This window comes from Ascaphus truei, chromosome 4, assembly GCF_040206685.1.
Source record: "Ascaphus truei isolate aAscTru1 chromosome 4, aAscTru1.hap1, whole genome shotgun sequence".
Taxonomy (NCBI): domain Eukaryota; kingdom Metazoa; phylum Chordata; class Amphibia; order Anura; family Ascaphidae; genus Ascaphus; species Ascaphus truei.
The window spans coordinates 110807599-110823748 of record NC_134486.1 but is presented as its reverse complement, the minus strand read 5'-3'; the positions used below and the strand labels follow the sequence as shown (position 1 = coordinate 110823748).

Sequence of the window (16150 nt, the reverse complement as noted above, 5' to 3'; positions counted from 1 at the left end):
AGTTTCATACAAGTTGCTTAGGCAGACAAGTGACATTTTTCACACTGAAACTCACTTGTATGTTAAAGAGGTAGTCTAGCCAGGGGTGTGTAAACTTTTGCCCTTGCATGCCCCCCCCCCCCCCCCCCCCCCCCCCCATAACTTGTCTCCAGCATCAAATCTGACATCACCCGCAACAAGGTAAGATAACTTAGAGGCCTCACACGGTCCCCTGGCATTTAATTGAAGTGCTTTGGGGAAAAGCACCGGGCCTCTGTAAGCGATTATACATGAATGCGTTTAAGGCGATATACCAATCTTCTAATGGTAGTAATTTATTAGTGATAGTAATCATTCTGATATCATATACAGTTCTGATAGTTTCTATTGAATAATTTTTCAATTAAGGATACTCATTTCTGAGGTATTATAGGTGGTATAATTAGTTAGTATTGCAGTTCTTAACTAATTGAAACATTGTTTAATTACAATTTAAATGTATTTAATATGATTGAAGCTGTGGGTCCACGGAGCTGAACACGTTAATTTCAGCTCCGGAGCCCACATGCTTCCAGAGATACTTCCGTAGGTGGTGCTGCTGCTATCTCTGCAGTTTAAAGCTCCCGTGTCACGTGGGCCAATAGGAAGACAAAGAGGGATGATGTTGTGGAAGACAACAGACTTTTAAACCCGCCATATTGTGCACCAAGCCAGGGTTCTAACCGAAAGCACCTACGGAGGTAAGTATTTCAGGAAGCAGGGGTATCCCCAGAGCTGAAATCAATGTTGTTCAGCCCCAGATAGCCCCTTGCTTCAAACCTAATGTAAATATACATGGTACAGATGTTATAAATGCTTGCAAGATGTTTAAATATGGTTTCTATAAAATGACATTTACAATAAGCTTGTAGCCCTTGCACTCAATGTTATCTTATCCAGCCCATCCGGAGAAATACCTTGAGTGAGGGGACGTGGCAAAGCTGTCACAGTGTAGTGCTTCAGAGTCAAGCTTGATTGTAGGTCTAATATATATTACCAGCATCCACCAGCATTTGTAAAATGCTTATGGCTGATAATGTTTGCTTTGAAATTGCACGTATGTAATGTAGTCCATACTTGGTGCACATTCTGATAAATATGTTCTAGTATCGTAAGTGGTTGTGAGTAGCTCTCATTGTGATACATAAATGCTCAAGCACCTATGTGAGTACACAAAATCCACATGAATAAGCCTACTGAGAATTAATGGGAGATCACCTACAGTACACCTGGTTGATATCGTTGGTTCGAGTCTCCAGGTCAGGCAAAACCCACCCTCACTTAATGGACATATATAGGGTCTAGTATTTCACTTAAGACAATGACAAAATGGCGTCCAAAGTAACTCGCATATAAATCCACGGCCGTGAGTAGAGAAAAAGTGGTTGGAGCGGTGCACAGTAATCTAACGAAAAAAGCCAGACTGAACTCTTTAAAATTATTTAAGTTGGGGGGGGGCGTGCCGATGACGTCATCCAGGGCAGACGGGTAGAGGGAGAGCTCCGGAGACCCTTCTGCATAAACGCTGATTTTAGGCTATTTCACCCGACTGAAAAACCCCCAAAAGGCACCTGATCACCCCCTAAGACCGCGGGGATGTCAAACAGGGGGAAAAACCACCCGACCCAAGAGGTTGGCCGGTTCTTCACCCCCGCTAAACAGCCCGTTGAGGCGGAGGCAGACGGCAAGATGGCGCCCAGTCATCAGGCACACGAGGCAAACAAGGCCTCTCACACCCGGCAAGTCCCGCCGAGACTCCCCCCTCACCGGACGGGAGGATAACAAAGGAGTTCCTCGAGGAGCTCCATGCTAAGCTCCAACGATCGCTTGAAACCAACATAAAAGAAGCGGTTGCAGAAATAAAACACGACATACAGGGCCTGCAGGAGCGCACCACCACACTTGAAACCAGGCTGGATGAGGCCCTGCAACATCAATCTGAGGCCGATGATGAAATAATCCGCCTGGGCCAAGAGATCCACACCCTCCGCAACGGATTAGAAGACCAGGAGAACAGGGACCGCCGCCAGAACCTGAGGATCCGTGGCATCCCTGAGGCGGTACAGCCCACCCACCTAAGGGCCTACCTAGTGGACTTCTTTCTATCTGTCCAGACCTTGACCCTCGCGATTTGGAGATAGACAGAGTGCACAGGGTGCTGGGCCCACGCTCTGATGACCCAAACCGCCGGCGGGACGTGATCGTGCGACTCCTTAGCTACTCCACTAAAGACAAACTGATCGGAGCTAGCAGAGAGAGGGACACGATCACGTTCCAAAATGAGCCACTCCAGGTCTATGACCTTTCAAAATTCACCGTGGACCGACGGAAGGCGATGCGCCCCCTTACACTACTCCTTCGGGAAAAAGGAATTAAGTATAAATGGGGATTCCCTTTTAAATTGATCATATCCCACAAGGGAAAATTCCTCACCATCAGACATCCCGAGGAAATGGAGCCACTGGCAAAGGCCCTGGGCCTCCCTGCAGAACCCTTCCAATACGCCCACCAAGCTGGCAACCGCACCCGAGACAGAGAGGACCAACCGGTCAGAGCCTCGGAAAGAATTGCGGAGCAAAAGCAATCCCGAGACAAATGAAGGGACAACCTCACAAAATAATGACGCCCTCCCGGGAGAACATCAGCTCCCTCCCTGCCACCCCACAAAATGGCGCCTGGAGAGGCCCCACCGCATGCCTCTTCATAAAGATGCGCCTGGAGAGGCCTCACCGCTTACCTTCAAATAAAGATCCCCACCGACTCCCAGACGCACGGTAACCTTCACCTCCTGCAGTACATCTCCGGTCCCAGCCGACGCATCGCCGAACACCGGACGAAGGAGTCAGTCCTGTGAGCACCGGATCCCCACAAAATGGCGGCTGGAGAGGCCTCAACTCACCGGGGAGCACCCTGTCGAATCCAGAGCGAGACGAAGCTGTCACCACCACTCGCGGTTCCCCTCCGTCACCACCTTCCGCATCACGTGACCCCGGAGGACGGAACCCGAAAAGGAGCACCGAGCAATCGGCAACCACCGAGCCCCGTACCAGTTCCGGCCCCAGATGGCCCGCTGCCCCCCCCCTCGGCTGAGGGGGGCTTGTTTTGGTTTACCAAGGTTTTTCCCACCGGATCCCGTCTCGATTGCTCCCCCCCTCCGCGAGGGGGCTAACGGCGCAGGACATGCCAGTCTCAACCAGCGGATAAGCGCCTAAAGACGGTCTGTAAAACTGTTACCCCCATACACTCACCCTACTAGTCTCTCCCCATTGTCCCAAGTTGCGCACTGCACTCCCCATTGATCCAGCGTTATGGTACCCCGCTACAGAAGGGTCCACACAGAGCAGATACAGACCCCCCCCTCCTCCCCCCACTATTCCCCCCCATTAACTAGCGGTACCCCCTCCCACCACCCTTACCAAGCCCCCCCCCTCCCCCAAAACCTGGATAAGCAAACAGAGGTCAATCCTCCGTGAGAAGGTGTCCCCCCCCCCGATTGATGTCCCACCCGGGATCTCAACGAGCTGGGACCCGGAAGCGCTACCCCAAGGTTTCTCCCATGTCTATGTGTTGCATAAAATGTTGTTGTTGTTCACAATCGAGCCTCCGCGCTCATCACCGATTACACCAATGCTGAGGCAATATGACAGTCTTGCAAACGCATAAAGGGACAGCCCTCACGGCTCCTATGTAAATAAGTTTAAAGGTTCAACTACTCAATGTTAAGCTGATAACCTCTCGTGGCAACCCCCCCCTCCCTCCCCCAATCCCCCCCTCCCCTGCCCCCCCATACCCCTCCCCTATCCCCTTCCCCCCCCCCTCCCCTTCCCTCCTCTCGCCACCATTAAAATTACAGTAGACGAACTAGAAGTGGCCGTTAAGGCCTCAAAAATCTCCAAGGCGCCGGGCCCTGATGGTTTCACAAATGCCTACTATAAGAATTTTTTTCCCATCTTGTCCAAACACCTATTAAGCTTGTTCAACTCATTCTTAGAAGGGAGTCCTATCCCATCCACAATGTCGTCCGCTAATCTGGCTATAATACTCAAAGAAGGGAAGGACCCCACTCAATGTGGCAGCTATAGACCAATCTCACTGTTTAACAACGACCTTAAATTATATAGCAAAATTTTGGCGAACAGACTTAACCCTATCCTCCCGAGACTAATACACAAGGACCAGGTCGGGTTTGTCCTGGGTCGGCAGGCCTCAGACAATACCCGTAAAATAATCAACTTAGTTGACCATGCCCACCTTTCAGGCTCAAAGGCGATGTTATTAAGCCTAGATGCAGAGAAGGTATTTGACAGAATTGACTGGCTATTTCTAGACCAAACTCTGATAAAATTTGGGTTCAGAGACTCGTTCTTAAAGGGGGTTCAAGCACTTTATCAGAACCCATCTGCCTCAGTACGACTCTCAGGCGGAGGCCTTGAACGATTCCAAATCAAAAATGGCACCCGACAAGGATGCCCCCTATCCCCCCTCCTCTTCGCCCTCACGATTGAACAACTGGCGTCTAAAATAAGACAAAACACGAACATCCAGGGTATCCCCATTGATAAAGAACAATACAAAATTTCCCTATTCGCTGATGATATCATTCTTACTTTGACTAAACCCCTAACTTCCCTCCCTAACCTTCAGAAGGAACTGGCGGAGTTTGGTAAGGTATCAGGATACAAAATAAACAGCGACAAATCAGAGGCCCTAAATCTTAGTCTCCCAGATCCCGAAGTCACACTCCTCAAACTAAATTTTAACTACAGATGGTGCCCTTCATACATTAAATATCTGGGAATTCATGTGTCAAGGCACTACCGGGATTTATACCGGGATAACTACCCGAAGTTATGGGACAAGATCAAAAAGGATCTAGATCAGTGGGAAGGTTACCAGATATCGTGGTTCGGTAGAATGATATCTACCAAGATGAATATACTCCCAAGAATGTTATACCTTTTTCAACACTCCCGACCCACGTTCCGGGCACTGATCTAAAACATATGCAGAACAGATTGTTTCACTTCATTTGGCAGGGCAAGAGACCCAGAGTCGCCAGATCGGTCCTGTTGGCTGCAAGATCTAGGGGAGGTTTGGGAGTCCCAGACCTATATAAATACTACCTAGCCGCACAGCTCAAGCAGGTAGTGATGTGGAACTCAGACCCGACCGGTTGTAGTTGGGTAGAGATAGAGACTCGATATGCCAAAGTGCCTTCTCTGCAAGCCTGCCTCTAGAGCCTGGACAGAGGCGAGGGGCATATGCACAATCTTAAACTACAGTCCTCACGCGGGACGTGTGGATAAGATGTAAATACAAATATGGCCTTACCTCCAAAAGTTCCCAATTGACCCCTATCTTTAACAATCCGAAATTCCCCCCTGGATGTGGATCTAAACTGTTAGACCAATTCAACACGCGGGGTATAGAGGCGATTGCCGACCTACTGAGTCTAGGGAAGCTTCTGAGCTATCAAGAACTGAGGACCAAATATAAAATTAGAGAATTGGACACATTTAAATACCTCCAAATCAGAAACTTTGTTAGGACAACTTGCCCTCTCCCAGAATACCCCACTCTCACGACCTTTGAACAACTCTGCAAGGTTAAGACCCACCAGAAAGGTCTAATCTCGGACATATATGGTGCTCTGGAGCACTCTCCGATCCCCAAACAGCATGACTACATGCTCAAATGGCCAGCAGATCTGAATATGCTCAAATGGGCAGCAGATCTGAATAAAAATATAGAAAGAGAGACTTGGGAAGAAATCTGGCAGGCAGCCTCAGAAACTTCCCTATGCACTACAATAAAGGAAAACATTTATAAAATCATGTTCGGCTGGTATCTTACCCCAGCACGATTAAACCAGATCTACCCTCTGGCATCAGACCTATGCTGGAGAGGCTGTGGTCATAGAGGGGACATGGTCCACATCTGGTGGACCTGTCCAGAAATTGTGAAATTCTGGGCCAAGGTCCAAATTCTGATAAGAGGTCACCGACCTTGACATACCTATCGAACCACTGACCTACCTGTTGGCCGCACCAATGTCCGACCAACCAGGAAATTAATATCCTTCATTCTTACCGCGGCAAGATGCTGTATTGCGGCCTCCTGGAGGAAAACAACCACGCCGGCACTGGGTACGATCAAAAAAAGAGTAGGTGATGTGATGGTCATGGAAAGGCTTACCGCCATCGTGAGACAAAAACTCCCCGCCTTTGAGGACATCTGGGAACCTTGGATTTCCCTCAATAGAGATAGACGCCCATCTCCAGCGAGACAGAGGTCCACCCCCTCCCCATAGGAGATTAAAAACTACCCCCGATACTACATCCCCAACAGCCAGATGGGACACCCACTCCCCCGACCCCTCCTCCCCCCAACCCCCCCCCTCTGCCTTCCCTCTCTGAAGGCATTCCCCCCTCTTTACTGACAACTGAGGTTGTCAATCTGTTTCCCCCCAAAAAATGTTGATTCAAAAATGTTAGGCTATACTGCTTGTTGTACCTGTGTTCATATCTAAATGCCTAATAAAACTATTTGAAAAAAAAAATTAATTAAGTTGGCCAATGTCAGAGAACAACGCAGGGACCGTCTCTTTTTATTCTTGGTCATAGGCCAAATAAATTCATTTTCAAGCGCAGTCTGCCTTTTTTCGTTAGATTGCTGTTCACCGCTTCAATCACTTTTTTTCACCTGGAAAATAGTTAAAGAGCCCTGCTATACTCCTGTTTTACAGAAAATTTTTTTGCCTAAGGCCTTGATTATAAGGGTGGCGGGTGTGCGCTCCATCAGGGCGCTGCACCCGCCCGAAACCTGCACTGCAGGTGGGAGGCGATAGGGAGGCGTGGCCATCACGTGAACAGTTCACCGTCATTGGCTGAACCGCTCATGTGACGCATCCGTCGCTCTGAAAAAGTTCCAAATGCCATGTTCCATTTGCGATTGTAAAAAAACCTTTACATATAGTATCAACCACTACAAAAGAGTATCAAAATGACTGCAGCATGTTACTCATTCTAACGTATAAAACAGAAATCGCTGTCATCTCCAGATGTGGTATAAAATGTAAAAAAAAAAAAGCCTAGCATTCTCATACCAGGCCATTTGTAATTAATTACCAAATCACATCAATACCCTGAACAATCTCAATAAATTAAAGACTTGCATAAACAAATGAGCAATTCCCCAACAATATTAAATAGTGCCTCCGGCACCTCCCGTGTGTCTCTGCCTATGGCATCCACTGCCTCCCCCCCCTCATGCATCCACTGCTACTCTTTCTGCACCGATTGGTAGCGCCCCCCCTGCAAACATAGTATTTCACACACGCAGTGCTGCTTTAAGCAGGTCAAAAAAGAGGGAGAAGCAAAAAAAAACACCTCCAGTAGTGACTGGTATCCATTGTATAATAAAAACAAGGCATTGTAACATGTACATTGAGAAATCTACAAAATGGAAAAACAGGTTTGCTCTTGCAGTCCTCTCTCCTGCGCCTTTACAGATGGGATGAGGTGGAGAAGCAAAGCTTCAATGTGTAAGGATTTGAGCTGTCTGTAAACAAATGGAAAGCAAAAACTTAGTATCACACCATGATGGGGGAACAATCAAAATTGTCACCACTATACACATTACTTTTTCTGCTGCTCTGACAAGACATTCATGTTTAGAGCAGATTTAAAGGCATGTCAGCTCTTCACACGAGTCAAGAGCAAGTACATTTGATGATTTGTGATGTAATTTAGTGGCACTGTAAATAATCAGAGGATAAAGTGCAGTAAAATTCACTATTTCAACACTCTACTTATTCTGAACAAAATTCCCTCTTTCCCGCTTGGTGTATTACATGGCATAAATATTACGTGCGCGTGTTCTAGAAGAAGCGAGAGTCAGGAAATACATTTCAAAGCACTTTAGCCTCAAATAGAATATTTTACAAAAATTGGAGGAGATGAAGTGAAGGATGGGAAAGAAGGGGGAAGAAGAAATAAAAAACAAAATGACGGCATTAAAATAAGGGGGCAGAATGGGAGAAAAAATATTTTAAAAAATTAATTAAAAAGCAGGAGAAAGGGGAAAATAAAATTAAGATAAAATTAGGAAAATTTATAAATAAGAGAAAATTTTGAAATAGAGGGAAAAAAAAAAGGGAAAAGCACTAGAAGAAAAACAAACAAACAGAAGTAGGAGAGAGTGACATTAACAGAGAGGGGAGGGTTGGGAAAGAAATAAATGAATGTGTATACAGAGATGTTTACAACCCAAACTATTAATCTTTTCTCCCTTTAACTCAGTCCAAATACAAATGTGTTTTTTTATTTTATTATCGGACACTGCTCAAAAGTATGCTACGAAGAGAGTAACTGCTACTTGGAAAGGAAGTGACCCAACTTTAAGATGAAGAAGTCAGAGACTTACACGATTGCACTTGTGACATTTGTATGTAGCCCTGGGTAGTTTTGGGGCTATAGTTCTTTCTCCTCCTGGCAGTAATACTTAGTAAGGGTAAGTTTGCCAGGAGTAATCATGGGTTCTCCCCACTCACTGCAGATCAGTGAGGCAGAGAAAGCAGTGCAGTCAGGCCTGTGTCCAAAAAGGGACAGGGGCGGGCTCTTGTTGGATCTGTCATGATGATCTGCATGTCCTGTATTTAGTCAGTTGCTCCTACCTTGAGAGGAGCTCAGTCACCAGATCCAGTTGTGCAGGGCTCTGCCAATCTGTGGGCCCTCCCTTAGGGGAGAGGCTGGTAGACTGTTCCCACTACTCTGATAGGGAGTAGTGGAAGAGATAGGCCTGCTTCCAGGGCCCTGACTGGGAGTGTATGGCCAGGTCCATCCTGCAGGAGAACTCATCTGTTCCTGTAATGCTGTGTATGCTGCTCCAGTGTATGCTGTTGGTGCAATAAAGTGTTCCTGATTTATAAAGAAGCGGTTGCAAGACTGGAATCTCTCATCCCTGAGGGGGACGTTCTATTCCAGGGATTCCACCCCATATCCCGGGGCCTGCAATAGATGGAGGCGCGGTCACCATGAGTACGTACTGGGTATGTCCCCAGAAGCCTGTCCTGACCTTCCCCATAATACCATCAAGCGAGAGACTCAGGAGTCCTGTAAGCCAGCAGGTGCACCACACTATTATGCCTTGTAACCAGAGTCAGTTTCCACAGAAAGGGGTCAATATGAGATTGGCCCGGGCAAACACCGTTACAATTGGAGGCGCTGCTGAGAGAATCAGGACAGGCTTTCAGCGAAGCAAAACAGAAAGTTTGGATGTATGCTTCCAGAGCAAGTGCTAAGGAAGGGAGTCTAGGGGTAGTCAGGAGCCTGCAACTCGCAAAGCACACCCTTGATAGCCCTTAAGGGTGAAGTAGATCTGGAGACAGGGCTATTGCTGTTCTAGTCACCTTGAGGCAGAAAGTCGTAGGATGCCTAAGGGGGTAGCCTGGTTAACATGGGCCAGGAACTCCTGATAGGGTCTGCGCTATGTGTAGCCAACAGTAGGTGACGCCCTAAGTACAGCATGGAGAAGCCCAGAGTACTTCTAACCAGTAACCAGACTACTAACCATAGAGCACGTGTACTGGACTGTCATCGTGTGCAGTGTACAAAAGAAAGAGTTTTGCCTAGCCTGGGGTATGCAGAGTTTACCAATTGTCAGAGGCTACATGTATTACAGTGAGCAAAGGAGAGCGAGTCCCCTCCCAAAAATCGGAGGGTTGCGCAGTGTTAAAAGTACTGGGAATACCTAAAATGGCGGCTGCTGTGTGTGGTGATGCACCGCGTGGTGCGAAGAATCCAAAATGGCGGATCGCGCCAAGCCTGGATAGCGCACATGCTGTGTGCACAACGGAGTTACAAAATGCAGAAATTACTTTTGCCAGTTTGCTATGCAATGGCGCAAATGTCATAGCCGCGCCCTTTTTGTCCTGCATGGATCTTCTGGTTCCACCAGAGGGAGCAGACACTGAGGACATTGAGATTGTGTATGTGCCTGCTCTTCAGCCTGTAATACCTACCGAGGTTCGACCAGTGTGTGCAAGTGATCGTGGACTGTTTAAAAATGGCATCCGGAAACCCACCGGTGGCCACGAAGTTGAGTCCAGCAGAGCGGGCCTCCTACGAAATCGTGAGGTTCCCGCTGTGAGTGATCCTGTTATTTCATCCAAAATGGTGGTTCCCCTGCAAGGGAACGCATCGTGTGGACATGGTGACCAAAATGGCGGTTCCTGCCGACCTGAGAGACCGCATGGACTGTTTGCAGAAAGTTGCATGCTATCATCTGCAAAACCTGTGCGGGGCTTGGCGCGAAAGTCAGTGACCCACCCCTAGGAGGTGAGTGACGCGAAAGCAGGAGTCGCGCCTACCTACGCTGTGACAGGCTTAGAGCGGAGCCAAAGTCACGCCCTGCTACCACGTGCTCCTCCTCTAAACTCCACCAGAGGGAGGGGGCACATCAGTATCCGCCAATGTCACTGAGGGAGAAGCCAGATGCTAGCTGCCACACCCTCACTTCCTCGGAGCTAACAAAGGGAGAGGACTTATCTTACCAGTCCTCCTTCCTCAAGCCCAAGATGGCTAACTGTGATTGTTCCCACTACTGTATGGCATGAAAACGCCTGGCCGTGGAGGTAGTCGGGACCCAATATCCAAAGTACCTTTGCTCAAGGTGTGAAGGCGACGGCGGTACTCTACTCGAGGGCCCGTGTGCCTTAGCTAACATTCCAGGGGTTCGTGTACTCCGGTTCCAGAGCCGGAACCTTTAATGACGGAACTTCATTATGACGACAGTTCCAGGATGGTGATGCGCCAACCGGCGGACCACACCAGCGACCATGTGAAGGAAGAGCCACCTACCTGTAACGCAGAGCGGCTGAGTCCAGAGACAACCCCACGGCGAGTGCTGGTGCGGCCGGAGCCGCGGAAGAGTCCCACGGCCGTGGTGACTCCCAGTGTGTCGGTGGGGCAATCGGAGATGAAACCGGAGGAAGAGGATCCCATCGCAAGCCAGCGGAGTGGTGAGCAATCTGCTTACCCCCGAAAGGCTCCGATGGACGAGTCCGGAGACGAGGCCCAGCCCAGCGCCTACTTCCGTGTGAATGACAGCGTCGAGCTTCCGGTACCCCGTCCTGCAGATGACGTACTTCCGGGGCGGGACTTGGCCCTGTATCGGGATTCCGTGATGTCTCCACCTGATGACATCACCTCCGTGTCGACTGCCGAAGCGGACCGGGACTATGCTGCAACCGCTCCGGTGAGTAGTGCCCTCTCCAGGCAAGGAATGGATCACTACCTTTACAGGGTGGTGGACCGAGGGAAGCGCCAACCTGTCGAGGCTGTGTTCAAGAAGCCACTGTCCCCTGCGGTAGGCCCTGACCTAACCAAAGTCAAGGACTTTACCCCGGATACTGTTGCTGCCCCGGCCCCAGCCCAGAGTCACTTTGCCCATGCCATTGCCCCTATCCATGTCCCAGCTATTTCGGGTCCCCGACATTGTCACTGTGGGTCATTGGGTAAATGGGAAGGCCCCAAGCCACTTACTGATTACCGGGTGGGGTGGGTTTTGTTCAGGACTCTGGGTAATGTTGTTCATATTGTGCCTGTTGCCCGGGTAAAACCCTATGTGCCTCCAGTGTCGGCAAGAGTTGCCAGGAATCGCCAAAAAGCTTTACTTTATTTCCACCATCCATGGGAGGGAGAAAGTGAGTTTGAAATGGGTTTCGCTGATGAGGGGATAGAATTTAGTTCTGATGAAGAGAACAGTGATGAGGGGGAGAATTGGGATACTGATAGTTCCATAGAAAATTGGGATCGTGAAGTATCAGATGAGAATTGGTATAATGAGACAGAAAAGATAGCTTACATCTCCAGGAGATGCCTTAAGGAAGTGTATGGGCATGTTCCTCTCCGACCAGTATCATCCAGGCCGATTGTGGGTGTCCAGTATGTCACCCAGAGTGTTATGGTACTTCTGCTCTAAACCCAGCGGACCATGCTGTGCACAGGCCACCTTAAGAAGGTATGGTAGTACAAGTAATAAATATCCTGAGGGTAGGGGAGTTAAACAAACCCGACCCCAGACATTATTATTATTAAAGTACGGAGTCTCCAGTAAGGGAGTAATCCTAGTTACGTTGTTAAGATATCCATGGTGGGTAGGTGTATAACCTGCACTGTAATGACCATATTAACTGTGTATCTGTTTATGTCATTTTGTATTTTTGTGCAGGTTGTTCGCCTACATGATGGACCAGCAAATTTAGGACCAAACGGGGACCATTGTTTTGCACCAGAGGGAGAGTGTAGCGCTGGGTAGTTTTGGGGCAGTAATACTTAGTAAGGGTAAGTTTGCCAGGAGTAATCATGGGTTCTCCCCACTCACTGCTGATCAGCGATGCAGAGAAAGCAGTGCAGTCAGGCCTGTGTCCAATAAGGGACAGGGGCGGGCTCTTGAAGGATCTGTCATAATGATCTGAATGTCCTGTATTTAGTCAGTTGCTCCTACCTTGAGAGGAGCTCAGTCACCAGATCCAGTTGTGCAGGGCTCTGCCAATCTGTGGGCCCTCCCTTAGGGGAGAGGCGGGTAGACTATTCCCACTACTCTGATATGGAGTAGTGGAAGAGATAGGCCTGCTTTCAGGGCCCTGACTGGGAGTGTATGGCCAGGTCCATCCTGCAGGAGAACTCCTGTGTTCCTGTAATGCTGTGTATGCTGCTCCAGTGTATGCTGTTGGTGCAATAAAGTGTTCCTGATTTATAAAGAAGCGGTTATGAGACTGGAATCTCTCATCCCTGAGGGGGACGTTCTATTCCAGGGATTCCACCCCATATCCCGGGGCCTGAAATAGATGGAGGCGCTATCACCGTGAGTACGTACTGGGTATGTCCCCAGAAGCCTGTCCAGACCTTCCCCATAATACCATCAAGCGGGAGACTCAGGAGTCCTGTAAGGCAGCAGTTTCCACAGAAAGGGGGCAATATGAGATTGGCCCGGGCAAACACTGTTACACGTATGTGAAACCACAACCCAGACCAATCATTCATTATTCACATTTCACACTGCGGGTGGTATGAATCGCTCAAACCGTTCTAATTAACATATAAAATCACAAACTACAAGTTAAATGAATAATTGTAGTTGTAAGGATTGTCCCTGTATCAGGGTGATTGCTTGTCATTTTGTTTTCTGGAATTCACTGCTCGACTCGTTCTGACCACAAAAAAAAAAAAGTGAGAACTTCGCTCCCTTTGCGTCATAGCCACCCTCCACGCAGTTGCTAGATACCCTGCTGTGGAGACGCACATGTCTAAGGACCCTTCTCACACTAGAGAGTTGGGTAACCCGATAGCTCTGTTCCTTTCCAAATAAGGCCGCGCTTATAGTGCTGGTGACGGTGACAAGACCGATGACGTCACTTGTCGCCACCCGCGAAAGTTGTAATTTGTTTTTTAGCGACGGTCGCCAGTGACGTCACTAAAGGGGCGGGCAGCGCAATTTGATTGGTTTAGAGACAGTCACTTGGCGACTGTCTCTAAAAAAAAATCAAATAGACCAGGCTACCAATTTTTCAGACGCTCCGTCGCGCTTACTATAAGCGCTGGCGACTGAGTCAATTGTTTTGTTTTTGAGCTACGTCGCGTCGCCATCGCGGGCACTATAAGTGCAGCATAAGGGTAATGACATCAGACTGGAATTTTTGAGTCATAAGATTCTATTTTGCCATGCTCTTAGTGTATCGAGGATTGCACTTTTGATCAAGTAACTGCAGCATTATTTTATAGTTAACCGTCAAACGCTCCTCAAGAATGGTCCACTCATCCAAAATTCAGAGGGTGGGATTTAATACACCTTTTGCTTCTCACCTTAGACAGTGAGAGTTATTATATGCTAGTATGGTTACTGGTGTGAATTACCTATGCTACGCGACGGTGCTTCACGTTAATGAGATTCCTGAAAGAAGTCAACTAAAGGGATCCTATTTGCGAGGGCACCCCTTTCCTTATTGAGCAAGAAGTGGGCACCCTTACTGCGTGATACAGCAGCAAAATCTCAATTAAAAAACTATGATTACATTATGTTTTGAAACCCTTTTGCAAGTCATGGCAATCTGCTCTTTTTTTGAAAGGCAAAGTTATGAATATGAAGCAATTTGGTCTAATCCTATCAATTAGTACAGTAACCGCTGCTTACAAGAACCAAAACTTACTAGGTACTCTTATCTGGTAGTGATTTAATACGGTGAGGGCTTCCACCGCCTCAGTCTTTGTCTCCCATTCAATCAGGCCAGAGAGTGCTTTAGAGGAGGCTGGAGGAAACGAGAGGGTGAAGATGGTAAGAAATTATTATATTAAAATGTATAAAACTTCTAATCAAAAGTAGAAATCTAAAAAGTTGTACTAACGTTTTGCATCAAACACCTTGAACTTGATAAACATGGGAACCGTGTGGTCTTCACAGAGCTAAAAGTAACAAGAAGAAATCCTGTTAGAGAAGACATGTTAAATATGCAGCGACACGTAGGATTAAAGTGACCTAATATCAGTGACAGGTGTAACGGTTAAATATTGGCAATTAAAAACAAAACACAAAAAAAAAAAAAAAACATATGTACAAGTATATGCATTTTAAAGATTTTTTTTCCGGAAATGTGAAAGCTTTGAGATTTAAACTTATTTACTGACTGAGGGAGGCAACAGTAAATCTTCATCCTCTATCCTAACATAACTTAATTTATTCAAGCTACGTTTTTGTCACAGAACCAACTGAAATCAACTTAAGAAAAATGGCAGCAAATGTAAATTTACAAGATCAGATGCATTGTAAGGAACCCCAACCCTCTCAAATATCACGTGTAAAAATCTCTAGTCGCGCGTCAGAGATCAGATGCATTGTAAATTCATCTGTAATTGGTACAATTTTCAAATGACCTGAAAATTGCAAGGAACCTCTTAGGGATGCTTGGGTACCACCTGTTGGAAAAACACTGGTCTAAAAACATATGCTTTTTAGTAGCTTGTTGGCTCAGGTAGTTGCAGAAACTGTGGTATTCAAATAAAATAAATGGTGAGCAATGCTGCTATTCTGTGTAGATATTTTAACATTAAAGATCCTTTTAAAACACATTTTTCAGAGAATTCATTTTCCGTTATATAGGTCCGACAGTGTACTCCATAAAGATGTATTATGGTTCTGTTGCTTCAAAACACAAATATCTGCATCTTTCTGACTTACACTTGCAGACTTAGGTGCACTATATAAAAGTTCCAGCTCATTGTAGATTCATACAGTCTACCTACTTTATTCCCAACGTATTTGGCCTTCTTCAGGGCTAATAAGCAGCATTCCCTTCTCCCCCACCCCCACTTACATCACTTTTGTCGCAGATCAAATTCATATTATTTGTGCATGACCACACCACTGAGAAAACACACAGAGAAACATATAGTAGGCAGTTTATGCTCTTTACCTTCTGGAAGGTTTCTTCTCCCATGCTAAAGGGGACATTGTAAAAATGCAGAACGCAAGATGGTGGCTGGATTATGTTTTTAGAGGCTTGGCTAGCACTGCCAAATCTATTTTTTCTGCTCCTGGCAAAATCATTGTAACTGCTCGTACCATCCTTTAGTTCAAAAACCTGGCTTGGGACAACAGAGTGCTGCTTGGACACGCTGAAATTATAAGGGAAAAAATTGAGTTGGTACCCTTGACATGTATGCGATTTACGACCATCAGAAAATAGGGTGAAATGCTTATTTAGTATAGCCTAGGCTTGTCTTCGATACGTTCATCTATACGCAGCATGTAACGATTTAGAAGTATGTGCTGGGAGGAGGAGACTATGCTGGCTTTCTCAACTACTATGACTAGTAGGTCAATTAATTCTTGACAGCTCTCCCTCTGGCGTTTCACCATGAATGGATTTCTTTATGTATTTAGAGCCATTAGTGTATGTACTTTACAGCAGAAACACACGTGACCTTATACTTATAGGAATACACCCTTCATACATAATAGTAGACATTAGGAAAAGGAGTCTGCTCCAAAGAGTTTACAAATCTAATTACCAAAAGCGAAAAGGGAGATCTCGAGGCTACAGGCTGTGCTTGCAATTATTTATATCTAACCCCTT

General features: G+C 47.0%; 1 protein-coding gene across 1 annotated transcript in view; it reads right to left on the bottom strand.

The window, feature by feature from the left end:
* Nucleotides 1–7415: 7415 nt before the first annotated feature.
* Nucleotides 7416–16150, bottom strand: part of LOC142493018 (heterogeneous nuclear ribonucleoprotein L-like) — a 46316-nt gene continuing 37581 nt past the window's right edge. Inside the window, exons 10-13 of the mRNA XM_075596403.1 lie at nucleotides 15488–15689; nucleotides 14423–14480; nucleotides 14228–14326; nucleotides 7416–7578 (exon numbers count right to left, since the gene is read on the bottom strand). Of these exons, the coding sequence (XP_075452518.1) occupies nucleotides 7523–7578; nucleotides 14228–14326; nucleotides 14423–14480; nucleotides 15488–15689 (415 nt within the window). The 3' untranslated portion in view covers nucleotides 7416–7522. The remainder of the gene's footprint in view (nucleotides 7579–14227; nucleotides 14327–14422; nucleotides 14481–15487; nucleotides 15690–16150) is intronic.